This window comes from Lycium ferocissimum, unplaced genomic scaffold (genome assembly GCF_029784015.1).
Source record: "Lycium ferocissimum isolate CSIRO_LF1 unplaced genomic scaffold, AGI_CSIRO_Lferr_CH_V1 ctg7713, whole genome shotgun sequence".
Lineage (NCBI taxonomy): Eukaryota > Viridiplantae > Streptophyta > Magnoliopsida > Solanales > Solanaceae > Lycium > Lycium ferocissimum.
In genome coordinates, this window is record NW_026726910.1 from 1 (window position 1) to 27,072 (window position 27,072).

At 37.6% G+C, this 27,072-nt stretch overlaps 1 protein-coding gene across 2 annotated transcripts; it reads left to right on the forward strand.

The window, feature by feature from the left end:
- The first annotated feature begins 4,321 nt into the window (after nt 1–4,321).
- Nucleotides 4,322–23,564, forward strand: LOC132045709 (sister chromatid cohesion protein SCC4). Of its 2 annotated transcripts, none has more exons than XM_059436275.1 (10): nt 4,322–4,733; nt 5,283–5,432; nt 8,490–8,624; nt 14,572–14,688; nt 14,928–15,420; nt 16,579–16,617; nt 19,797–19,918; nt 21,920–22,066; nt 23,248–23,337; nt 23,418–23,564. In XM_059436275.1, exons 1-10 carry the CDS (start codon nt 4,521–4,523, stop codon nt 23,544–23,546), a joined length of 1,635 nt encoding a protein of 544 aa, XP_059292258.1. In that variant the 5' UTR covers nt 4,322–4,520; the 3' UTR covers nt 23,547–23,564. The 2 variants fall into 2 exon arrangements, with proteins under 2 accessions (XP_059292258.1, XP_059292257.1); XM_059436274.1 differs by having other exon boundaries at nt 4,324–4,733; nt 5,283–5,434; nt 8,483–8,624.
- The last annotated feature ends 3,508 nt before the right edge of the window (nt 23,565–27,072 follow it).

Below are 27,072 nucleotides of genomic sequence, written 5' to 3' on the forward strand. Positions count from 1 at the left end.
GGAACACTTAGGAAAATTTGGGACCAAAATTGGAATTAATGGAAGTTAAAAATCATGCATCTTTTCCTTAGTTTGGCTGTGTGAAGTGGAGTTGGCCCACACAATTTGTGGACAATTTTAATTGGTCCAACACTTGTGTGGGCCAAGGGACACTTGGATGATTCATCAAAGGGGCTTAAAAGATGACCAACTAGTCATCCTTATCATTCCCATACTTAGAAAAAAAAAAGACCAAGAAGTTAGAGAGACAAGAAGCTCTCGGCCAAGGAGAGTAGAAATTGAAGTTCAATTCAAGCCTTTCCAAAAATATTTCCTTGTTACAAAACCACTAATTTGAGGCCCCTAAGTAACGTGGAAGCGTTGTTCGGGTCATCCAATCACCCGTTGTGTAGATCGCAAACCCTAGGCCAATTGGAGAGTTGAAGAAGAAAGGTAAGATTTGATGATGTTTTATGTGTTATAAAGGTTGTATGCATGTTTTAGTATGTTAAAATGGATGAAAATCATGAAATATGGCATGTTGGAAGTGAGTTGTGTGTATGGTGTGCTAGCCGTGCAAGTGGTGTGTGTGTGTTGTGTTGATGCTATGAATTAAAGCTTAGTTAGCATGTTATGATCATTGTAGGGTGAAGAATGAATGAGAATCATCAATATGTATATATGTTGTGTGTTGGCCGAAAATGATCATGGAATATGACAATGAACGAATTAATATCGCTTAATGTTTTAGTCGTCGTCGTTATGAGTTCTATGTTGGAAATGAATGTTTAATGACTCAAATTAATGTTGTAATTGTTGCGGACTGATTTGGAGGTTATTGTACATTTGATGTAATTTGTATATTGATGAGAATAGCATTGCTAGAATGTGAATTGTTGATGCAAATCATGGTTTGAAACGAGGAATATGTTATGTGGTGTCTCGGGTTTGGGGGTCGTTTTCGGGTAGATTGGAGCAATTTTTTGATTGTTGGAAATGTTGTATGAATTGATTGGAATGTCTTTAAATATTGTTGGTATGGGTTCGGGTTAGTATTTGAATGTATAAGCATCGACGTTGGCTTGAAGGTAGGCCGTTGAATTGAATTTATGAATGTTGTTGAATGATGGAAAAGAGAGTTATTATTGTTGTAATGCCTTTTGGATTGATTATTGATGTTGCTAGGTTGGTTGGTTGTTGTTGTTGTTGTTGATTTTGGCCGAGTTAAATTCTCGGGGAGGCCTATTTACAGGGGAAATGCTGCCCAAATTTCTGTAGAATTAAGGGCAAATTTGGAATTTAATGCCCAAAATGTCTATAGCTAATGTTTGGCATATTATGGCTTGTTTGTAGACCTTGGGCAGCCCGAGACGTAGGTTGGATTTATCTTGAGTTGAGCTAGCGTTGAGTGCGTGCGAGGTATGTAAAGCTCCATTCTTTCTTCTTTGGCATGCCTTAGTTACAAATAGGCTATGACACGAGCCTCGAGGAAATTCTATTCTCGCAATCCGAGCATGTTTATGACTCCTATTCGTTTCTTGGAAATTCGTATGTTAGTATGATGAAATAGTGGCCTTTATGCCTTTGAAATAATTGATTTTCAACTTTTGTACAAAAAGTTTGGCTTTTAAAAGTCCCGTAACTACGAACGCCGTATCTTTCAGCGTAAAGGCTCGGATTGCCTCGATATGCTCGTAGGTGATTGTATGACGTATGATAAGTATGTTTTTATAGGCGGGCCCGACTCGGTCGACACCCATTTGTGGGCCCCGCAGCCTTTCCGTTATGTACTTCGGATGATTTTTGACAAATATGACATGATTAATATTCCGATTTTAAATATGGTAACTTTACTTATCTTTTGAGTCTCGTCATTATGATTTTATGCATACGGTTACTCACGACTCGCTCGTGCATTCGTTGTACCCTTCGCCGAGTCCCGGCCGGCTTCGTCGTCGTGCGCGCTTTGTTATACTCCGGTGTTTGCCTGTATTTATGGTTCACCGAGCTCCCTCGCTCGAGGGCCGGTTCCGCTATATTTGGTGTTACGCGTGCCGGCGTTATCGTGTGTATGGTATGTGACGGGGATACGGAGATTTGAAACGTTCTGGTGTTATGCTGTGTTATGGCGCCATCGACAGGCGGGCGACCATATTTTCTGTGCCCTATGCATGATTTATATTTTGAAAGTAACATTTTGATATTTTGGAGATGCATTTACTTTCTGTACCTCTATTTCGATTACGACTCGTATTTGTATACTACATTCCTCGCTTGCATACTCAAGACATATTTCGCATCGACCCCTTTCTTCGGGGTCGCGTTTCATGCCCGCAGTACGACGCACGCTTGGTGATCCACCCGTTTAGGACACCCTCTTTCCGTCGTCGGGAGTGCTCCTCTTATTCGGAGCCATATTTTGGTATATATCCGTTCGCTCGCATTTGTATATATTTGTTCGTGGCACGGCGGGGCCCCGTCCCGTCATATGATTCTCGTTTGTCCGTTTAGAGGTCCGTGGATATGTATGTGGGTTATGCCCGTACGTACGCCGTGTTTGTATGATATATGTTCGGGCGATCCCATTCGTCGTGGCGCCCCCTCGTCGCTTGCATTTGTATATGTTTTGGGGTCGTTGCGCCATTTGATAGCCTTGTCGCTTCGATATATATATATATATATATATATACGGTTGTGTTTGAGATGTGTTTGCGACGCTTTGATATAATCCGAGACATGCGTTTGATATTTATGTCCGTATAAGCCATCCGTTTGCGACTCGGATTTTGACGATTCGTTGTCAGTGCCCAATTCGGGCACTAGTCACGGCCTACGGGGTCGGGTCGTGACACCTCGAACTGTATCCAATCATCCAACTTCTAATCCTTGAGCTCGTAAGTCTACGATCAAGACAACGTAGGCCTTAATTAGAATATTTACCTCGCCTACTAATCATTTTGAATACGAATAGAGCTTAACAAATTATGGGCAACATTTCCCTTATAAGCTTAACAATCCTTCAACTTCCCATTCAATCCAACATCAACCACAACAACAATAACAACACTTATATATATAGAAATATACTCAAATCTATTCCCAATCATCTCTTAAAATAGCCCCAAATTACTATCTTAACCTTCATCAACTTACCACTTCCATAAATATCCTCTCTTTGCTTAAAACCACTAAAATCCTTGGTAAATAACTTAAATACTAGGGTAGAAATAATTTACATACCTTGAGAGGCCTAAGATTCCAAGAATCAATTCAACTCCAACTTCCTAAGCTTCACAACCTTGAAGAAACCCTAGAAACAACCTTCTTCTTGACAAGCACGGGTTCACGGGGCTCGGATCTTACCAAATCATCACTAATAATGATGGAAAATGTTGGGAGAGAAAATACTAGGGTTTCTCTGATCTGGAATGGAAGAAAAATGGGAAATAAAGTCGTGAACTGCATATTTATACTTGGAGTTAAAAAGTTACAGCGGTGCGGTTCGACAAGCGGGTCGACGACCCGTCGACGTGCTCCGTCGACCTGCGCCTGTAGATTCAGGGCTGCAGAAGCCCATCGACGCCGCATTATCGACGGCCCGTCGACACGTCGACGGCCCCGTCGACGATGATCGTGTCCGCAGATTCCTCCGTTTCCGCCCCGATCGCGTCGATTCGATTCGTTCAACTTCTAACTCGTAAATTGCTGGTGAACACCGTCGGTACCTTTATACACGGGGTAAGACACTTTCTACCTCCAAACTCGAGCTCCGATCTCTATTTCAAAGGCATACCCGACTAGGAAACCATAGATCCTCCTACGACGAAAACGAGAGGTGTAACAGCCTCAAAATCTAGGAATTTACAGGTTAATCCATCGAGTTTATTAAGAAATTAAGAGACTAATCATTTACTAAGAGTAGTGAATCCATAACAAAAGGAATTTACATAAACATGAATTTTCATAATAGAAACCTGATAATATACATGAACGGGAGAGTATTACAGAAACATAGTTTGAAATATAAAGACTTCTGTGACTTAAAGAAGGAGAGAGATTTTTCATGCGTGAGGAGGAGACAATGCAGGGAGAGGGGATGGTTGGTTTATTTTTAATTTAAATTGGGAGGGAAAAGTTTCATGTAGGCAGCAAGTAGGAAAAGAAAGATGGGGACAAAGAGATTTAATGGCCGGAGGGTAATTATGCCCCAAAATAGAGTATAAGGACAAATATGATCCTAAAGTTGAATGATAAGCGCAAATATATCAAAAAAATATATAACGGCGACAAATATAATTTAGTTATGAGACTACGTTGGCAAATCTGACCCTTTACCGTAAATAAAATTACATGAGCATTGGAGTATTAAACGGGGTAGATACCGGTCTTTGCGAGACCCCAACTTGTAAAAAGGGTCCAAAAGAGAGGGATTTAGATGTGTTAAGCGTCCCATTGATTTCATTGCGCGGGTTGACCCAGATAGATAGTTAAGTCCCGAATTTGAAATTCCACCAAATTGGAAGCGAGTGGTGAGTGAATGAATGGAAGGAGTAGCGGAGGGGCTTTGGGGACTGGCAGATTATGAGGAGAAGAAGGGAGAAATTGGAAAAGCGGTGAAATGCTTGGAAGCTATATGTCAATCCCAAGTTTCTTTCCTTCCTATTATAGAGGTTAAAACTCGACTCCGCATTGCTACTCTCCTACTCAAGCACACCAATAATGTCAACCATGCCAAATCCCACCTCGAACGCTCTGTAAGTCATCTTCTTATGCTTTTCATTTGGAGTTCACAGCCTGTTCAAAACTCTACTTTTGTTGAAATAAAACTTTTCAGAAAAGAGAAACTTTGTTTTCTTTTGAGAAATGCTCTTTTAGTATTTGATAAGTAGATTGATATTTTAAACAACTTCTTTTGAGTGTTAAATTACGAAAAACACAAGAGTAACTCTAAACATCAAGACTTAAGTAAGTGGGAAGAACTCATTACATATATGTATATATATATATATATATATATATATATACATATATATATATATATATACATACATACATACATATAATGACCTTGGTTCCCTTGGCACTCCACTTCTTTGATCACTAGGGGCTGCAATCCCAAACTAGTTGCTGTCTTCGGCTATGAATCCTCAAATTTCAGTTTGTTCCATTTGGACCTCTTTCATCCTATTATTTATTTATTTATTTATGCTTTTGATATTGGGTTTGGTGGGATATTAAACAATTTGTGTTTGTTGGACCGGGATTTTTAATTCTTTCTACTAATATATGCTTACATGGTTTAGCAATTGCTGTTGAAGTCCATTCCGTCGTGCTTTGAACTCAAATGCAGAGCATATAGCTTGTTGAGCCAGTGTTACCAGCTAGTGGGGGCTATTCCTTCACAAAAGCAGATACTGAACAAGGGTTTGGAACTTATTACAACTTCTGAAGATGGGTATGCCTTCTCTTACACCTTGTATTACTATTGACGATGGCTGTTATAGCACATTTATGCGCAAAAGCTAGTAGAAGTTGTATTTACAACAAAAGAGCTAGTAGTAGAGTCCTCCACTTCTAACCAAGAAGTTGAGAGTTCGAGTCACAAAGGGGAGTGAAAAAAACTATTTGGTGAGGTTTACCAAATAAAAGAAACCAAATTGGGGCACACTTATACTGCTTTGAATTGTTGGTTCTTGTGCCGAGGGTCTACCAAAAACAACCTCTCTAACTCCCAAGGTAGGGGTAAGGTCTACGTACACTCTACCCTCTCAACACCCCACTTTGTGGGATTTCACTGGGTATGTTGTAAAAATTGGGGCACACTTACAACTATATAATAATCTGTTTGTTGCATCATGGCCTTAACTGTCATAATTACTAAGTGGCGGACATTTGGAATTTTGGGTAAGCAATTGTCACGATCCAAATCCCGTTATGCTGTGATGGCACCCAACTATCTCAAGTCAGGTGAACTAAGGCATTCAATAAGCAAATTAAATTAAGCCAGTGCAAAACATTATAGTATAACAGTAATAAATATCAAGCTAGAGATAAGAATCTGATACAATGCAGAAATATAACCCAAAATTCATATTAGCCACTAGACAGCTGGTCTAGTGGTATATTTGCTTTAAAAAAACCAAAATTCATCTAAAATTTGGCTATGCTTGTTATGAGCAAACTGGGAATGGAAATACAACTGTGTGCGAAAGATACATATTTTGACTGAATTAGAATACAATAGACTAGAATAGGACAGACGCCATGGCCAATGGGGAACAAGGCTAGCAGCTTACCACTGATGTTAAACTCACGGATTCCGCAAGTACTAGGATTCAAACCTGCACAAAAAGTCCAGAAGTGTAGTATGAGCACACCAACACGTACTCAACAAGTATCAGACTGCCCGCAACAGAGTAGTGGCAAGCATTACTAAAAGACAATCAATACCTTCAACCTGTACAACATATCGAAAGAGAGAAAAGGGAGAAACGAAAGGGAACAAGAGACATATGCATTATATAAGCCGTTAATATCAATTAGACTACTATCGCAGTTAAAGCACAGAAGATAGCAGCTCAAATAATCAATTAAAAGCTAGTAGAAGTTAAGAAATTTAGTAAAGATTCTAGCTTTAACACTTCCTGGTATAAACCAAATTCAACAGAATCAACTTTCAACACAACCAACGTGCACACCGCAAGGAAGGTACCAAGTCGGTGACTCATGAGGGACAAATCCATATCCACACGCACACATCAATCATATCAATAATCTCACGGACTCAATAGTCCCCACATGTCTGTATCAAATTGGATTCACACGATCCCCATTACTGTGTCAGTATCAGACTCAGATGGTTCCCAAATCTCCATAGCACACCTCCACAACAGTATCATATCAAGAATAAGGAGCAGAGAAAGAAATACACAATGTATAGCACGTAGAAGTTAAATTATAACTTCAACAAATACATAGATAAATCATGCTCTTCTAGTATGTAAATTAATCAAGATTAATCAACAAGACATAGATCATATGATCAACTACATATGTGGAAAGTAAAGCTATGCTCTAGCATTCCAAGTAAACCCCTTTCAACTGCTTGGTAGTCGCATATATGATCGTCATGCCATATGTAAGCTACCCCCTCATTACAAAGAACATATAAAACATTAAGTTTGGGAAAAATTCCCCTGTTGAGGTCAAAGTCTTAACTTACCTCGAATCAAGTACGCTTTAATCCCTCAAGACCGTCTTTCCATGCTCGAACATGGGAAAAATTGGATCTCTTTTGTTGAGAATCATATTTTGGTGTAGATTCTCTTCTTTTGGTATATGGCTCGTATACCAAAAGTTCCCCATTTGTTAATAAAATACTTACCTTATCAAAAAAAAAAATAAAAAAAAAATGTAAAAATGCACATCAGTGTTTTATCTCTAGTTTCTTTTTGGTGCATCTACGAGGACTCAATTTGTATAGAGGATTGGATCTCTTTTGTTGAGAACCATATTTTGGTGTAGGTTCTCTTCTATTGGTAGACGGCTTCTAATCGTGGTTTTCCCCCAATTGTTAATAAAATTATTTACCTTATCAACTAGGGTCTAGGGTTCATATCCTAAATCCCCAATTTCACACTTCAAATCCCATGTTTAAAGGCTCAAATCTAGCATATAATCGTGTATAATCACTAATATTAGGTATAGAATTTCCTTCTCAAAAATATTAGGTATAGAATCATTGCCATGGTGATATATGTCGAATTCAAGCCAAAAATCTCTCAACCTCTAGCTTAGCTCGTCCAAAAATGGAGCTAAAATGTCAAAAATCCTGAATTCAGCCCTTTTATACTACAGGGATCCATCGCAATTACGACACCTTTGCCACAAAAGCGGCTCTGCCATTGCGACAGGCTCATTGCAAAAGTGAGCCTTCACCAGATTCTGATCTGTCGTAAAAGCAACCCCTTTGGTTGCAAATGTGATGGCTTCTGCAATTGAGACACACCAACAGAAATAACAAAATTTGCAACAGCTGAATGTGATTTTTAAGTCCAAAACTCACCTGAGTCCCTCAGGTCCCAACCCGAACCATCTCGTCAAGTCCCAGAAAACTACATGGACATGTGGGAAGTCTCAAATCAAGGAACGGGATTCAAGTGCTCAAAACAAAGGGTCGGGATGTTACAACAATCTAAGCGCCTTTCTTTTAATATCACATAAGTAATTTGAATATCTTTTCGAATCTCAAGCAATTTAAATATCATTTCTACTTGCCAAAGTTACTGATTTTCCTCTTTTTATTTTATGGGCACTTCAAGTTCTTGGTTAATTTATTGATATGCCCGTCATGTTTAAGCTAAGTCTCTTTGGATATGATCACCAATAATGTATAAGTGTAGTCAGCTCTAAAAATGTTCACCATTGAGTTCTAAGACGGTGTTAAATTTGACTTTGCACGTGCTGGGTTCATTGTGATTGTAACTGCACTACTTTCTTGAAGGTTTTCCGGGAGGTTATGGTACTGTAACTTCAATTCTCAGCTAGCAAATGCTCTTACAATTGAGGGAGATCATCATGGTTCAATTTCCGCACTGGAAAACGGCCTAATGTGTGCAACTCAAATGTGCTATCCAGAGTTACAGGTTAGATACAACCTGCACAATATCTTAGATAAAAGCAGTTTGGTGTCGCCTAGTGGCAAAGTTGATTGGAGCCGTAAATTCAGTACTTTTTCTGTACTCTTATTTGATTTGATTTCCGTTCTCTTTTTTGATTTTAAAGTTTCTTAATTGCTATACTTTGGTATTGGATTATTATATTTGCATCAATAGTGTTTGTGTTCCCGTATATGCATCAAGGACGCAAAATGGGAAGCCTTTAATTCCCATGTCTACTGAGTATTTACCTGTACAACAGTCACAAGACATATTTTGGTAGCGTAACGAGAGACGTGAACCTTGGCTTTTGACAAAATTATAGGTAACAATTTACCAAGTTCAATAATTACATCTGTGGAATTATGAATATTGGCGTCACAGATTGCAAATATAGCAACATACCCATTACCCAGTAAAATCCCATGAGGTGGGGTCTGGGGAAGGTAGAGTGTACGCAGACCTTACCCCAACCTTGTGACGGGTAGGGAGGCTATTTCCGATAGACCCCCAGCTCAAGGAGAGAAGCATCAGTAATAATAGAAATTAATAATAAGCAGTAATAGCAGCAAAATAATAAGATAACAGAGTGAAAGAACCAATCAGATAGTACTAGGGATCCAATAATAGCAGACGTAACAAAGATACTACTACTCCTAGTACGGAAAAGAAATCTGTGCGCAACCTACTAACCCTCCACCTTGATACTCAATCTCCATACCCTCCTGTCAAGGGTCATGTCCTCGGTAAGCTGAAGCTGCGCCATATCCTGCCTAATCACCTCTCCCCAAGACTTCTTAGGCCTACCTCTCCTTCTTCTCAGCCCAACCATGGCCAACCTCTCGCATCTCCTCACAGGAGCATCAACGGATCTCCTCTGCACACGTCCAAACCATCTCAACCTCCCTTCCCGCATCTTATCCTCTACATGGCCCACTCCTACCTTGTCCCGAATCACTTTATTTCTAATCTTATCTCTCTTGGTATGCCCACACATCCGTCTCAGCATCCTCATTTCTGCTACCTTCATTTTCTGGACATGAGCTTTCTTAACAGGCCAACACTCCGCCCCGTGCAACATAGTTGATCTAACCACCACTTTGTAGAACTTGCCTTTAAGTCTGACGGTACCTTCTTATCACACAACGACGGAAGTGAGCCTTCATTTCATCCATCGCGCTCCAATACGATGTGTGACATCCTCGTCAATCTGCCCATTGCCTTGGATAACTAACTTACCCCAGGTACTTGAAAGTTCCTCTCTTGGAGATGACTTAGGTATCAAGCCTCACGTCCTCGTCCGCTTCTTGGGTCACGCCATTGAACTTGCACTCCAAGTATTCATTCTTAGTCCTACTCAGCTTGAAACCTTTAGACTCCAGGGTTTGTCTCCACACCTCCAGCTTCGTGTTAACACCGCCTCGCGTCTCATCAATCAGAACTATGTCATCTGCGAATAGCATGCACCATGGCACCTCCCGTTGGATGTGACACGTCAAGGCGTCTATCGGGAAGGCAAAAGGAAACGGGCTAAGCGCGGATCCCTGGTGCAGACCCATCATGACTGGAAAGGGCTTCGAGTCACCTCCCACTGTCCTTACCTGGGTCTTTGCTCCATCATGCATGTCCTTAATCACTCTAATGCATCTTTGCAGGGACACCTCTAGCTTCCAAGCATCTCCATAAAACCTCCCTGAAGACTTTGTCGTATGCCTTCTCTAGGTTAACAAACACCATATGCGTCACAGATTGCAAATGGCATCAAAATTTTTATTTGTGTTTTTTTTTAAAATCCCGCTACACTCCAATCATGCGTTAAGTGAAGCAGGGCCTTGTCGGATTTTGTCGCTTCACGCTCTCAGAATCACTTGTTAACCTAAAAGATGTGAGTGAATCCATTTTTGGACCAAAAAAATCTGTGCAGAAAAGATCTCCACCATCTCGCCTTCACGCAGCTTCCAGATCTGCCATCTCCAGTGAGCTCTGACCAAATGTGCTCCGAAAATCCTCTTCAGCTCCCTCAAATACCCCCTCAGCCAAAACACTGGAACATTTCCGTGAAAGTTGCCCATGCCGGAACAACCATCTCCGATTGAAGCTGTCTTTGTTCCTTTAACGTCTTCTTTTCCTGTATCATTAATTCAGAAAAGCTGTGTAATAGAGTCATCAATTGGCTAATTGAGTTATACACTAAACCCAAAGCAGCCTCACCAAGCTTGTTCTCTTCCAAGCTCCTAGGCTCACTAGCAAACACAAGGGAGAAACATGATTTCTTAAAACATGTGTTAAATATTTGCTTTAGAACTGCAAATCTTTTTACTGCAGTAATTTATTAAGTTTTACCTAGTCAACTAGTTAGACCTAGTATTTAGGAGTTGATTTCTATTTGAATTTTGAATAAATAGTATTTCCTAGTCTTTAGGAATTTGTTATTTTCAGCAGATTATCTTTGCTTATCTTTAGTTTTTTGAGTTAGTATTTTCTATTATAAATTGTAGTCTTATACTACAGTAAAAATATATCGAACTTTCAACTTCTATTCATAAGCTCTCTTCTTTCTTGTACTCTACTGCATTCAACTCCAATTCTTAAAGTTTTCTTCCTCTTTATTTTCCTGTATTTTCTTTGTTTCAAAAACCAACAACATGAAATTACAGAGCTTTCTTAAAAGTTTCAGCTATCAATGGTCCATTTCTCTTGCAGTTACAGAGGCTATTAAGAAACATGATGTTTTCATGTTGTTTGCGAGGAACACCGGAAAATTTTGCGGGATTTTCCGGTGGAAAGTAAATTTTGACGAGAAGAAAATTTTAGTATTTTTTCTTTTAAATTTAATGACACGTGCATTACCTTATTGGGGCTGAAACACTTATTTGAAAAGAGTTGGTAAATACATAAGTGGTGGGTATATTGGACACGTTTCAAAAAACCTTTAGTGTGTAAAGTAATTTCCTTGATTGAGAGATGTGTAAAGGGAATTTGAGTACAACCTCGGGGGTAAACTATGTATTAAGCCTAGTAATAATGCTTGTATTAGACAAGTAAATGTCAAAAATGCCCTTTAGTTAATTATCTCTTCATATCTTTCAATTATTTCTAATAATGTTTATAGTGTTGATTCATTACATGAAATTAGTTAAAATACAGTTTTGATGCTTAAAAGAGGAGCACACGGTTTATTTATTTAGTTACCCATATTTTAGTATACCTAATTTTAATTTTCCTTCGAAAATTCTTTTATTTGATATACTTAAAATTTATAGTGATAATTATATATAATTTTAACTGTACTATAGTAATGTTCTTGTTTCTGTGACCCTAATTTCCTTTTAGTCTGTTCCAAAATTAATAACCCCTTTCAAGTTTGAAAACAATTCCCTTTCTAAGTTTGAAAACAATTTACTTATCAAAAGAAAAATTTGCAAACAATTTAACTTAAACTTCCCATTTTTACCTTTGATGGCAAAATTTTATTACAATACAAATGTTTTGACATGTTTAAGGCCGCAAGTTTCACAAGCTGTATAGCCACACAAATGTTTAACATGTTTAAGATTACAAGTTTCAAAGTCTTCATTTTTTCCTTAAGGGAAAAGGTGCAAATATACCCCTCAACTTTGCGATTTAGAGCAGATATACCCCCCGTTATAAAAGTGGTGTAAATATACCCCTGCCGTTACAAAATGGTGCAAATATACCCTTTTTGTTGACGGATTTTTTTTTTTTTTTTAAATCATTTAGTTTATTTTTAATTAAAAAAATATCACCTGGCTTTAAAAAGAAGTCTACCCATTTTTTTGAGGGGACATATTTTTCTAAAGCCACATGATAATTTTTTTTTGGTGGGTCGGGTCTGGTTCGTTTAAAAAAAATGGGTAGACTTATTTTTTTTTTAAAGCCACGGAGATATTTTTTTAAACGAACCAGACCCGACCCACCAGAAAATTAGTAGACTTTTTTTTTTAAAGCCACATGGCATTTTTTTTTTAATTAAAAAATAAGCGAAATGATTTTAAAAAAAAAATTCTGTTAGCGAAAAGGGTATATTTGCACTATTTGTGTAAGGGCAGGGGTATATTTGCACCATTTTGTAACGGCAAGGGTATATATACACCACTTTTTTAACGGGGATATATCTGCTCTAAATCGCAAAGTTGAGGGGTATATTTGCACCTTTGCGCTTTCCTTAAAACTATTTTTCCAGTCACATAGGGTGACATAAAATGCTGAAAAGGTAGGAGTACAACATATGATACTAGAAACCAATATTAGATAGGTAACAGGATTTAATATAGGTCAAAGGTATAATTGCAAACAAGACTATCTAATTCAAAGCAAACACATATTTTAAATGGTACACCATATATCCATATTTAATTATGATGAATCAAATATGGCATAACAACTATAATAATCCAATAGTATGGTTCACTGGATTAGAGTCCTTGCATTATAATGCCTGCATAACTTGTCCAAGAAACAAAGACCTCTTATCGTATGACCTAATCCCATTGAGAATTACATATAGAATCCATTAAGAATGTATGCTCTATGTTACATGGCTACTCGTTCAAGCTTCTGATATGTATATAGATAGTCGGATTTGTCATTTCCTAAATATTATGATTTGACGATGCAACTAAGAGTGCGGCCATGCGGGTATGGCTTCTGAGCTAGAACTAGTATATATAGAGTATAATGTATGTGTGTGTATATACTTGATTGAAAAGTCAGAACCAAAACAAATATGAATAATTTCTGAAGTTGCCTATCTTATTCCACAAGTATATCTTGATATATAGCAGAATTTCCTCTTACTCTGCTTAAATAGGTTCATGTCTACGTGCGCGCGCACACACTCACCCATACACACACATGCATATATTTTGTAACCAAAATTGAGACTTATAACCCCGAACAACCTATGCTTCTTGTCATAGTTGTGGTCAATGCACCATAAGTGAATTGATCAAATGCAGTGCATATCCCACACCTCAAAAGGGTATATTTGAAGGATTGGATAATATGGAAAATTCTATCAATTCCTTAGTCATAGCGTATATGATCACCAAAAATTGACCTAGATAATTAGAAGTATTAACTTTACATCAGTTGCAACTCTGACTTTTCAATTTATCATTACATTGTACCAAATGTCTCAATCACAAGTTTCTGTCTCATTCTCTTTTCTTCCTCCAATTCACAAACTAACCTCCTACTCCCCGGTTAATTTATTTTCTCCTTTTCTTCTCGGCACTCCCATACCACGTTGGAGATAGTCGAATGTTTTGTTTTTCATAATTCTTGTAGGCTTTGGGGATATGTGGTTTCCTGCTATTACATAGAGTAACCCATGTTAAATTTATTATTATATATTGTTTTGTCCTTTTTTGGTTCCAATAGAGGTGCTCTAATGTTAAACATGGGTTTTGATATTAAAAAGAAACTATAATATTGGTGTTGGGAGACAAACTGATGGTAGCTAGCATGTGTCCAATTGGATTCCTTCCAGTGTCATCATGACCCTAGTGCCAGGTCTGTCTGTCTGTCTGTCATTGTTCCATGGTTATGTTGTTCTAATTCACAAAGACACACCTATATTTCTGATACAGATGATTTATGGCTTTTGTTTGGTCATTAATCTGATTGTCTTAGTTTGTTATTTTCTTGGTGTAAACAGAATTTGTGGGGGGATATAGGAGAATTGGTAGATTTAATTGGCAATGTATAAGTTTTAGCTTTTGAATAGGGGCACTGACTTTTGGCTGTAAGTATGATTCTGTAAAGTTCTTAACTTAACATTTTTTAGGTGTTAAGTTATGGTTAATACAAATGGTTACCTTTGACTCAAAAAAATTAATCTGAGAGTCATAAGCTATATCCTTATGATCTGGTTATTTGTAATGTTCATTATTTCTCTTCTTGGTGTTACTAGATGTTTTTTGCAACTTCGATTTTGCATGTGCACCTCATGCAATGGGAGAATGACAGTTCCGTTCAAGATGCTGTCAACGGATGCAATATAATATGGGAATCTATTGAATCAGAAAAAGTGAGTTCAGTGCTTTTCCTCTTCCTCTGTATGTATATGCTGTGGAGTCCTTTTGCAGAAAATAGGAACATATGTTCCTTTCTTTACTACAATATCTCCACTCTTGAACCTTCTAGAATCTACATCTTGAATGGAGACATTGTTGAGACAATTCATACAATTCTTTTTATAAATGATGATTCTTTAGAATGGGGCTTATGATGTCAACTGATGTTCTTATTTTTCATTCAATCCAAAAGAGACAGCAATGCCTTGGTTTGCTATTTTACAACGAGCTGTTGCATGTATTTTATCTACTCCGGATATGCGACTACAAGAATGCTGTTCAACATGTTGACAAATTGGATGCTGCCATGAAGTCTGATTTACAGAGGAGGCAACAGATCAAGGAACTGACTAAGGAGCTTGATGCAGTGAATGAAAGTCTCTCTCGTTCTGATTTAAATTACAGAGACAGATCTGCTCTTTCTGGAAAACAAGCTCACCTTGAGGAGCAACTTAATAACTTAACAGGAACTGACAAAGAATTTTCTGAACCGATATACTTTGGAAGTGTGAGACGGACTTGGGAAGACAAGCTTGAATTGGCATCACCTCCTATTGATGGAGAATGGCTACCTAAAGGTGCTATATATGCATTGGTAGACCTTACAGTAGTTGTTTTTAACCGTCCCAAAGGACTTTTTAAAGAGTGCTTGAAGAGGATTCAGTCTGGCCTGCAAACTATTCAAGGTTGGTTCTGTGAAATAGGGTGCAGTAGGCTCTATAATTTCACACTTCTACATTTGCCGGTGTTCTGTACAGTTAGTGCTGATTGTTGGTTTCCTAATTCGGTGTATGGATTTCATCACTTGACAGATTTGGTAGTAACCTTAAATTTTGGGGTAATGGATCTCCCATGCATGTTTATGTATTTGGTGGATTGAGTGATTTTTTCAACCTTTATTCCTTAGCACGTAACCAAACTTCGACCATGGAAATAGTGGTCTAGCAAATCACGGGTGTGACAATCATGTCACAACTCGCCGTACTACCACATTAAACTGTCAACTTAGTGTTCCTTAAATCTAGAGGCGAATCTAGGATTTCTAGTAGATGGGTGCACTACTAAAGAAAGGAGAAAAAAAATGCATCAAGTGGGGATTGATCCTTGAACCTCTAGGTAAATAACTTAGCTTTCAGCCAAGTGCACCACTAAGCCTTTTGTAGCATGGGTGCCAGAAGGTAATAATAGATATATTTTAAGAATTATACACATAAAATAATATGCCGAGTTTAATCGGGTGACCATGGGTTCACGTGACCCTTTTTTTGAACATAAATCCGCCATTGCTTAAATCTAGAAATTGTTTGTAATTCCGTGTTCTCATTGACCATCTTATTTTGTTAAGACATTGGAACTAAGTTACTTGAGGATCTTCTATAATTCAAGATAGAAATGTGCCCTAGAGAAGGTATCAACAATATTGAATCGATTGATCTAATTGAGCATTCCTCCAGTGAATTACATTTTAGGTTAGACTGTGTGCAGTGAACTCATTCTTGCTCCATGAACTGAAACAACTAATGTTTAAGTTTGTTGTATGGGTTCTGTAGTTATAGTAGTTTGTTCTTGGGGTTTACTATAAATATTTTTGCCCTTGCCCTGGGCCTAGCTAGATGTCGTATGTAGGATAGGAACTGGAAATTACTATTACCTTTTCGTTAAATGCCAACCTTGTAAGCTTCTTGTTGGTAGAGACTATAAAATTTCGTATTTTTCTTGAAAATTTTGCAAAAACACATGAATTAGCCCATTAGCTAGAGAATGCCTTTGAGCAATTTAATTTTCTTCCATCAGGTTTAGATAATATTCTCATATCTGAATTCTGAATTGTTATATTCATGCAGAGCAGCTGAAAAAGCTTGGGATTGTTGATGGAGTGAGAGGTAAGAACTCTTGTTTCTCTCATAGATGTGTTGATTTTGATCTTCCTTAAGTGATATAGATCATGAGATATCATTATCACTATTTTCTTTCTTTGATTTTGTTTCTCTTTTAGTTAGAAATAAAATCCTGTCTATTAATTAAGGATAATATATAGATTAACTGTTACCATTCTCAAAAAAATTAAGGATAATCTATCTCTTAGTTAGGAACAAGTTCTTATCTTTTTAGTTAGAGATAGAATTCTAGTATTTTCAAGAGTTTTGAAATCCTAAGCTCCATTTTCTATAAATAGGAATTTCATGTGCTTTCTGCTGATGGGACTTGATTAATATTTGCTCATTTGGTATTATAACTTCTTTCCTTATCTTGGTTTTCTTACTCCTTTCTTCTTTCCCTCTCTTTATCTCTCCGCCTTCTCTCTCCTTCTCTCTGCCCTTCTTTCTCTCATTCCTCTAACTCATTCTCCCCATTATCATTCCATCTTCTGTCTTCTCTCCCTTCTTCCATTGATGGTGCTACAACCTACAATTTGATATCAGGGCCAAGTTTCAATTTATTGTACTACTGTATCCAGTGTCACACATCATTATTATGTTGGCCACTCATGACTACAGATACTCATCACGTGTAGTTTGTTTGCACAAGTACCTCATCAGCTACTGCTTTATGTTAATGTAGATATTTTGGGAGTTCCAGCAACATCTCGTTCATTGGTGTCTAGTATTCTCCACCTGGAGGAGACTCACGTAGATCATGAAAAATGTCATTTTCACTATTTTCTGTCTTTGATAGTGTTGTCTTTATTTTTAGGTAGACATGAAATTATTGTTACCTATAGAGAGTCTATTTTTTTAGTTTGAGATGTTAGGCATATTCTTATGGTTAGAGATGATTCTAGTTGACTTGTTGGCCATATCATGTTGTAAACTACTCTGCTGATTGCTTTGTAAAGCTCTACTCTTTACGTAGTAGTATTTTGTTGGTGTTTTTGTCTCTAAAGTAGCCTCTTTTATCTATAAGTGAGTTAGCTGCTAAGTAAATCAAAAAAGCTGGCATGGAGCCAGACAGATTCATTTATACTGAGGCCCGGCTAGACCTGTGTCCCTTGTCAAAGGGCATGTCCAAGCTCAATTTATCTATGAAGAGAAGGGGGCTGAATCAGTACCTCAGCGCAAACCCACATAAAGGGGCTGATCTGTGCTGGCCTAAACTTGGCTAGCCCTGTATTTTTGTTAATGTTTGAATTTCTTATATTAATACAATGACACTAGTAAACGAATAATGTGGACTAGCCCTTTATATTTCTCTGTGAACAGATAATGTAAAATAAAATGGACACCAAAAATATGAAACAAGAATCTCTAAAATGTTTTTGGACATGAAATTAATTAATTGAATTTCATTGAACAATAATATAAAAACAGAATCCTTTTAAGTTGACACATACTGTAGTTTCACTTAATGCATTTCTTCACCTTCAGTCGTGGACAACTTTTCCTGTGAGACGGAGTATTTGAGAATATCCCTGATTCTTTCTTTTTGCATTAATCCAATCTCTGTAATAGATAGGCATATTGAAGTTTCGTTATTTTTTTCTGTTTGGGCCACTCCGAGCTGGGCAGTCTGGGGGTTTGACGCTCGTCTTATGCTGATTCTTGGAGAGTGAGGTCATACTATAGAACACTAACCAACCGAGGCCCCTTAAGAAGGCTCCTCTGAGGGTTTCTTTCCATCTTAGAGAGGGCTAAGAGAGCTAAGGCAGGGAGATCCACTCTCACCTTTCCCTTCCATTATTGCTATGGAAGGGGCTTGAATGGTATGCTCAAGAAGGCAAATATTTTTGGGGGTGGGGGGGGGGGTGGTTAAGGGGTTCCAGGGTGTTAAACAATGATAGTGGTGTCTGGAGATAACACATACTGTATGCCGATGATTCTATGATTTTCTGTGATGCTAAACTGGGGCAAGCCACACATCTGCGGTTGATAATAACTGTTTTGAAGCAGTCTCAGGCCTTCTGTCAACTGGAGGAGATCCTTGATATTTTTCAGAGAATGCTGTTCCAAATATATCGAGAAATTGCTGTATTTTAGGATGTGAGATGGGGACCCTACCAACTGTATATTTGGGGGCTACCTTTGGGTGCAAAGTATCGGTCTCAACAGATATGGATTGAAGTATTGGAGAGGTGTGAGAAGACTCTCCAGGTTGAAAAGCAATTATATATCTTTGGGAGGAAGAATTGTCCTGGTCAATAGTGTTCTAGACTCCTTCCCTATTTATCCCTATTTATATCATGTCTCTTTTTCCTATGCCAGTGAAATTTGAGAAGAGAATTGATGCCTTGAGGAGGAATTTCATATGGCAAAGGAGATAAGGAGAAGAGGTATTTCCGTTTAGTCAACCAGAAAACTCTCACAAACCGCAAGGAGCCCCGGGGGGGGGGGGGGGGTGGTTTCTGGCAATTAGAAACTTGAGACAGCAGAACAAGACTCTACTAATGAAACAGTTATGGAGATTTCCATTGGAGGACCAGGCGCTATGGAGGAAAGTGGTCAATCAAAATTATGGAGAAAAGGGACAGTGGTGTGCATGCAATATTGTTAGTTCATATGGAGAAAGTGTATGTATAGGTTTATAAGATGTATTTGGCAGAATTTTGTTGATAACACCAGCATCAAAGTGGGCAATGGGCTCGAAGACTTCTTTTTTTTTTTTTTTGGAATGATGATTGGATTGGGAGTGGTCCACCTAAAGAGATTTGACATTTTTGAAGTGACTTGTATAATATTTGATAAATTGATTTGACAATTATGAATTCTCCCTCTATCTCCTTGTCCTTCCCTCTTCCTTTTCCCTCTTTTTCTCTCTTCTCTCTCATTTTTCTCAATCTTCCTCTCATACTTATTTCTTTCTCTATCCCTGTTCTGCCCTCTCTCACTCCTTCCCGGCCTTATCTCCTTCCTCCCCTTTTTGTTATATTTGTTTAGTGTTATCAATATGCATCTAACAAATAGTCCACTTCACTATGCAAAATTTCAATTTTGTGGAGAAGAAAGGGATTTTATAATATGGTCAGTGATTATTTAAATTGTTGGTACATGTGCTTTCTGCAGTATGTCATGCTATAGGTATTTTCTTACATTGCTTTACAACTGTTTTCTGCATGTTCTTGAGCCAGAAGTGGATTTGCAACACTCTGCTATTTGGATTGCTAGCGTCTATTTGATGCTTCTCATGCACTTGCTTGAAAACAAAGTAGCAGTTGATCTAACACGTTCTGATTTTGTTGAAGCGCAAGAGGTTTGCTTTCTAGCTCTCTGTCTATTTTTGTTCGTTGCCATTCAATATCTTAAAAATCTATGGATTATTTATTAAAAAATGAAATCTAGTCAGCTAATAATTTTGATAGGATAAATAATCTTTTCAGCTTACTAAAGCATTCTACCAGTGAAAATCACGGGCTTCTACGGGTGGAGAAGAGTGGATTTGCCGAGAAGGGTTTAAAATGCTACTGTGAGATTAGAATATTAGAAGTGAAAGTTCTTATATTAGATGTTCTACACAATGGATGATGTCATATGTGTTTTGTGTCTAACACCTATATAGTTGTTTTGTATTCATTAAATCATCAAATAAAAAATATATCTTCTTCTCTTTTGTTTTCTCACATGTCATCTACGATCTTGTTAGAGGCTTAAGTAACAATAACAACAACAACAACATATCCAGTGTAATCCCACAAGTGGAGTCTAGGGAGGGTAGGATGTATGCGGACCCTTCCCCTACCTTTGTTTGGTATAATCGGAAGGCATATTGCCACATCAGGAATTATCTAAAGGGCAGTTGGATCATAATAGGCAAAGTAAACATGTAAATATCAAACTTTTATGTCATAATAGAAATTGCATCTAAAGGGCGATGCTCTCATAATATTCTTCGTTTACTCTCTACGATCTTACTTCTTAGCCTATGGCTCTGGGCACCTTTATGTGGTGGTCTCTAGATCAACTATTTGACTTATTAAGAGCAATGGTGAATCAAGAGATGAAAAAGTGCAAAAAAAAAAAAAAAAGGCCTTCTTCCTGTAGGCCTCGGGTTGGAGATTTTTGAGCCATCATTCATGAGGTCATATGGGAGGTATGCTCTCTATCCCAAAAGCAGCAACTGATCTCATCTTCATTCACTCATTACTTTTAGTATACGCTTCACTACATGCATAAACACCCCATAAGCGTCAATGCATGATCCTTACAGAAAAAACATCAATGATGTACATAAGGTGAATCAACACATGTCGGTGTATACAATAGACCATAGTAATTTCAGGTCCAAAGGTTACGTACACAACTTCCACATGAATAATAATTTACAAGCTAGTGAGGTATCAATTCAGGTTTTCTCATACAGATCAACAATTCAATGAACTTATTCCCGAATGAGCACCCACATTTTTTTTATATTCTTAGTCTTCTATATATTTGGTGCATGATGGAAGAGGTGTTGATGGGTCCATTCTTCGAGCCTTTTCTTATCTACTTCTTCGTGATTGTATATAACTTTTATATAACTTTTTTCATCCCTTCTGCAACTTATATCTTCTGTAAATATGCAGTAGATTGTAGTAAAAATTTCATACAAGTGTAGTTTCATCTTATGGACCTCTAGGATTATGTTAGCGGAAACTTAAAAGAAAGAACACAAGATTTAACGTGGTTCGGATCAAAATGATCCTACGTCCACTAGAGAACAGTTGCCTTTATATTATTAACAAAGAAAGGGGAGAGATCCGAATTACACTTAAGAGAATTGCTCTTTCAACTCTACTCACTACAAAGGATTTATGAATTTTTGGGATGATGAACAAAGAAGAATTGCCTCTTCTTTATAGGCAAACAATGACTTGGGCTCCAAGTGTGCTACATGGGCATTTCAATTCTCCTCCACATCTTAGCATCCTTTGGCTCCAAGCAATGCATCCTTTGGCTCCAAGTAATTGAGCATTCTTTGGCTCCAAGTAATAGAAAATCATTCAACTAAAATTGACACATGAGTTTTCATATCACATGACAAAAACCAACTCTTTCAGATTAGATATGTAAATTATAAGGGGTTTGGCAAGTGATCTGTCCCTTACTTTTGCCAATTCCACTTTGGGTATTTTTAGCCTTCGTCAGTTTGGCAAACCATGACTTACATACAGGAACTCTTAACTAATTGTATTCACTCTTTCTTTCTGTACTGTGATACCATGCATTAATTATATGATGGAAAGGTTAATAGAATCTTTTTATTTTAATTTAGGCATTGGTGCAGATGAGAAATTGGTGTATTCGCTTTCCAACAATTTTACAAGCTTGTGAGTGTGTTATTGAAATGCTTAGAGGACAGTATGCACATTGTGTTGGCTGCTATGATGAAGCAATTTATCATTTCCTTGAAGCTTCGAGGGTATGTATAAGTTTGGATCCTTATTAAAGAATCTTTCCCTTATTTTTCGTAAGAGTATAAGTCAGCTGTGTGCTGATTATTTTTTGGGATGGAGACAGCGTAGTTTATTTTACATATAAAATACGAAAGATTTTTTCTCAATCTTCCAAAAATTTGCTGTGGGTTGGATGGGAATAACATGCTGTTATTCTGTTCAAGTTATTTGGTACAAGAAGGACATCAGTACTGACCACTGTTCAGACTTCTATTCCTTTTCCATCATGTGGAGTAAACTCAACCAACAACTGATTTATGGAAGAGATTATCTTGAGATATTCATCTGGATTTATGCTTCTTGATGTATATGGACTTGCTGTAGGACAAAAGTGTAATATCACAAAGTCTGACTGTTCAAAAACTCCAATGTGTAAAAGTGTGAAATACAGATATTATGAAGAATTTTACCGGTGCATCTTACTTTTGTCATATAAATGATCATAACAATTGTATTTTGATCATAGGAGGTAGCTTATAATATAGTTTGAGCTCAAAAATATCCTGACTAAAAAATATCTGAGCTACTGAGCTCAATTGTGAAAAATTGCATTTTGGGAAAACATTGGAAATTCTCTTGCTTTTAAAAGGTATATCTAAGGATGAGTTGGATTGACTTCTTATTAATATATGGATGTGCACACTAAGGAGATGAGGAGAAATTCTTGATAGTTGATGCTCTTTTTTAAGCAAGGGTTCAAATCTTGGGTGGAGGTTTCTATAGTGTGTTGTCTTTTTCGACAATCTCAAGAAATTATCTCATCCTTCAGTCTTCAGTAGATACTATCCAGTGTTTTTGGATGTTCTTGGAGAATACACTATGTAAGTGATCAACAGTGTTGAAAAAAGGTTGCCTGCTTCACTTTCGCTGGTTTATTTCTTGTTTTTTCACTTTCTATAGGCTTGGTTAAAGATTCCATTTTCTGGTACTTCTAGTTCTGTGGATAGTTCTGCATCTGCTTGATGCTTCTTTAAGAAAAGAGATCTGTGCATATTTCTCCCAACTTGTCGTCTATAGGTTGGCTGCAAACTTCCGTTCCTGCCCATCTATGCTACTAAATCCGTTGGTTAATGGTAGTAAGTCTGAGAAAGAGGTTTTCTTGCTCTTTCTGTTTTCCCTTTTTATTAGTATATTCTTTTCTATGCAGCTAAGTGAGAACAAATCAATGCAAGCCATGTGCTGTGTGTATGCCGCAATATCTTACATCTGCATGGGAGATGCTGAATCCTCAGCAAAGGTTGGCGCAGTTCCTTCAATTATGGAGATACTTTTTTTCTTTCGGGAATGTTTCTGCTGAGCACTTTTGTTCTGCAATAGGCCCTTGATCTGATTGGACCAGTATTAGGAGTGATGGATTCTTTCACAGGAGTGCGAGAGAAAACGAGTGTCCTTCTTGCCCATGGGTTTCTACTGATGAGGCAGCAAAATCTACAAGAAGCAAGGTAGATCTCTAAAACAAAAATGTTCATTTGGGTGATTCATGTTCTTTGATTTAGATTTTTCAGTCTAGGCTATTTCATTTATGAAACAAAGTCGTGTTCTAATTCTCTGCAATAGTATGCTCAACTATCATACAAAAGCTCAGTAGGTCTAGTAACTTTATTAACAATGTCTCACATATACAAGTGGTATGCCAAAAAGTAGATAATGTACAACGTAAAATGATTTTCGACAAACAATGCTTGATCTTCTACAAACTGAATTTTGGTGGTGCATTTAGAAGAAACTAGGAAAGAGTTTATTCTTCAAATATACGTACTCCTTTTTCCCTTAAAAAGTTCTCATAGTTCCACTTGATCTTCTATAAACTGTATTACCGTGGTGCATTAAAAAGAAACTAGCAATGAGAGTTTATTCTTTAAATATACGTAGCTCTATCCATTCAAAAGCCCTCATATTTCCACTTGCTGTTTTTACTCAATGAAATTACCTTACCTGGAAAAAAAAAAGGACGTAAAGATGCTCGATCGAATACACTGAATAAATACACCCACCTTTTTTGTCATCTTGCTAGCCTCCTCCTAGCAATCTCAAACACTGGCTCTATGCTGCTTGGTCCTTACTGGAAGCGCCCAATGGTAAACCGAAATAAGTAGTTAGAAAAGTTCCATCTCTTCCATCGAGCACTTGTGCTAAATTCTCGATATTGTCATTTCACCGTGTCGAAAAATCTCACGCTTCGTGAGGTTATCTTGAGGTATGTCGTTACTTGGAACCATATAAGAACTTGTCTCAGATAATCCAGCCGGTTAATGTTTGTGGCACGGAACACTAAATTCTTGTCTGCGAACAAGACGTATGACATAGTCACTATTAGAATCCTTGTGAATATTTTGGAATATATGTAAATATAGTAGGTAGCTTAATTTACTCTATTGTAATTAGTTTTGATTTCCTTTCCTTTTTTTGATGAAGTAAATAAATTGCATTAGAAAGGCATCAAGAAGATGCAGAGTTACAAAACATCTAACAGTTAGCTTCAGGACATAACTATAGTTAGCTTCAAGAATCCTTGGTGGCACATTTTGACTGTTTCTACAGGTTTTTGATTCCCTTTCCTTTTTAGGACATGTAAACATAACTATTTAAACCCCAATAGCTTGAGGGAATAATCAAGCTCGATACATATGACTTATATGCACCAGCTTGAGGGGGAGTGTTAGGGCTCGTTTGGTTGGGGAACAAGTTATCCTGGGATAACTAATCCCGGGATTAGTTATCCCAGGATTGTTATTCCACCCTCTATGTGGGATAAAATAACACTCTAATCCCGGGATAACTAATCCCGGGATTAGTTATACCGTGATTTTTTCTCAACCAAACGTGGGATAAGATGGTACTAAATTTTTATCCCAGGACCATTTTTGCTTATCCATCAAACCAAACAACCCCTTAGAATATTAATGTGTATATGGTCCTACATGGAAAAGGATTATTATGTACTATGAAGAATCTAACTATAAATAGGGCATACATCTCTTAACAATATTTTCCGTGTTTTTACTTCTCGGAAGTGGTCTTGTCTATTCCGAGCCTACCCACCAAGTTTCAGATTTTCGGTCATCTAAGCTAGGGTTCTGGCGCGGCAGAACTTGTTTTCCGGCGTGACAGATTTGTCAGATGATTTTTTCCAGTTTTTTCTTTTTAATTGATTTGAAGATAATCTTCTAAAGTTTTAGGAAATTCTATTTTTCTGATCTGGAGTCCTATCAAAACTATGCGGAAAAAGGCAATGGAGAATAATTCTCTTCCACAAATTAGTGGTGTCAAACTAGATGGAGTTGGTACGTATCTTGCTTAGTCAAGGTCTTGCTTGCTCTATATTAAATCTAGAAAATTGGTCGGTTATATTAATTGAGAGGAGAAACAACCTATCGCAGCTGATAATGGTCTATAGGACCCCAAGAATTCACTTGTCTTAGGATGGCCTATGAAAAAAACTATGCATCCTCGATTCTCTAAGAAATACTCCCTTCGCCCCATTTTATATGAAGGTGTTTGATTGGGCACAGAGTTTAGTAAACATGGGAAGACTTTTAGAACTTGTGGTCTAAAACAAGCCTTGGATGTTTGTGTGGTTGTAAATCATTTCCTTAAGGGTAAAAGGGTAAAGGTATCATTCTTTTTGGGGCCAACTAAAAAGGAAAGAGTGTCATATAAAATGGGACGGAGGGAGTAATTTTTATCAAGAAGGATAATGGGCCCGCCCCTCTACTCTTCTCCACTTAAATACCAGACTTTTGTCTAGAGCAGGGTTCGAACTCGTGATGTGCGCCTAACCACACATCACACGCTGTGCTCTTACCATTAGACCAAAGCCCCGGGGGCCTCTAAGTAATATTATTAATTGACACTATTGAAAAAATTTGAAACTCAACTAAGCTCACTTACTCGCAAATAGGCCTGGGCGTCGAGTCGAGCTCGAGTCGAGCCCAATCGAGCGGAGCTCAACCGAGGTTTTTACTATACCGAGCCAAGCCGAGCTCGTTTGAGCCCGAGTCGACTCTTTAATGTTTAGTTTTACGTAGTGCCACGCCATTAGGAAAATTAAATCTATAATAAATTTATTGATTTAAAAAATATAAGCTTACTAGTTTAAATTGGTAATTGCAGTTCAGTGTAATTGAATTATTTACATTATTAGTCTCAATTAGAACTCGAATTCAAATAACATTAACTTAATATGAAATAATAAGAAAAATAAATTCAAAAAAATTGTACAATATTAATTTTCTTTAATGTTAAATGTAAAATATTAATTACCCCCGCCTACGACAGCAGGAGATTTGCCTTCTGGGTCGAGCTCATCGCAAATGGCTTGCCTAGTGCGGGTTATCTCTCCTGTGTGGTTTGTGGGCTATTACACAAGAGTGGGGTTTACCCTGTTCGCACCCAAAGGGTAGCGGCTGCGGGTTCCCTTGTCATGAAAAAAAAAATTAATTATAATTAGTACGACCCATAAAGTAGTCTTAAGTAACGATGAGTACAAAAAGTTTAATTAGATCAAATTAATTAAAGAAGTATACAACAACATACCCAGTGTAGTCCCACAAGTGGGGTCTGGGGAGGGTAGAGTGTACGCAGACCCTGCCCCTACCTTGGGAGGTAGGGAAGCTATTTTCAAAAGACCCTCGGCTAAAGAGAAAGCAGGGCAAAAAGTCAGCCAAGAATTGATGAAAGTAAAGGAACCATGGCAAAATACTATAAATAAGATGAAAATAAGAGCAAATGTTTAAAACTAATAGATAATAGCACAAGAGACATCAAAAGTAATAGGAAATCAAAAACTAATACGATAATCAAAGCACAAGAGACATCAAAAAGTAATAGGAAATCAAAGGGCAAGGAACTACAAAGATAATACTATGCCTACTAGTACAGAATAGATACACGGGACTATGCTCCACTACCTACTAATCCCTTTCTTGATGCACACCATAATCCGCGTCTCTCCACAACCTTTTTCGCGAGA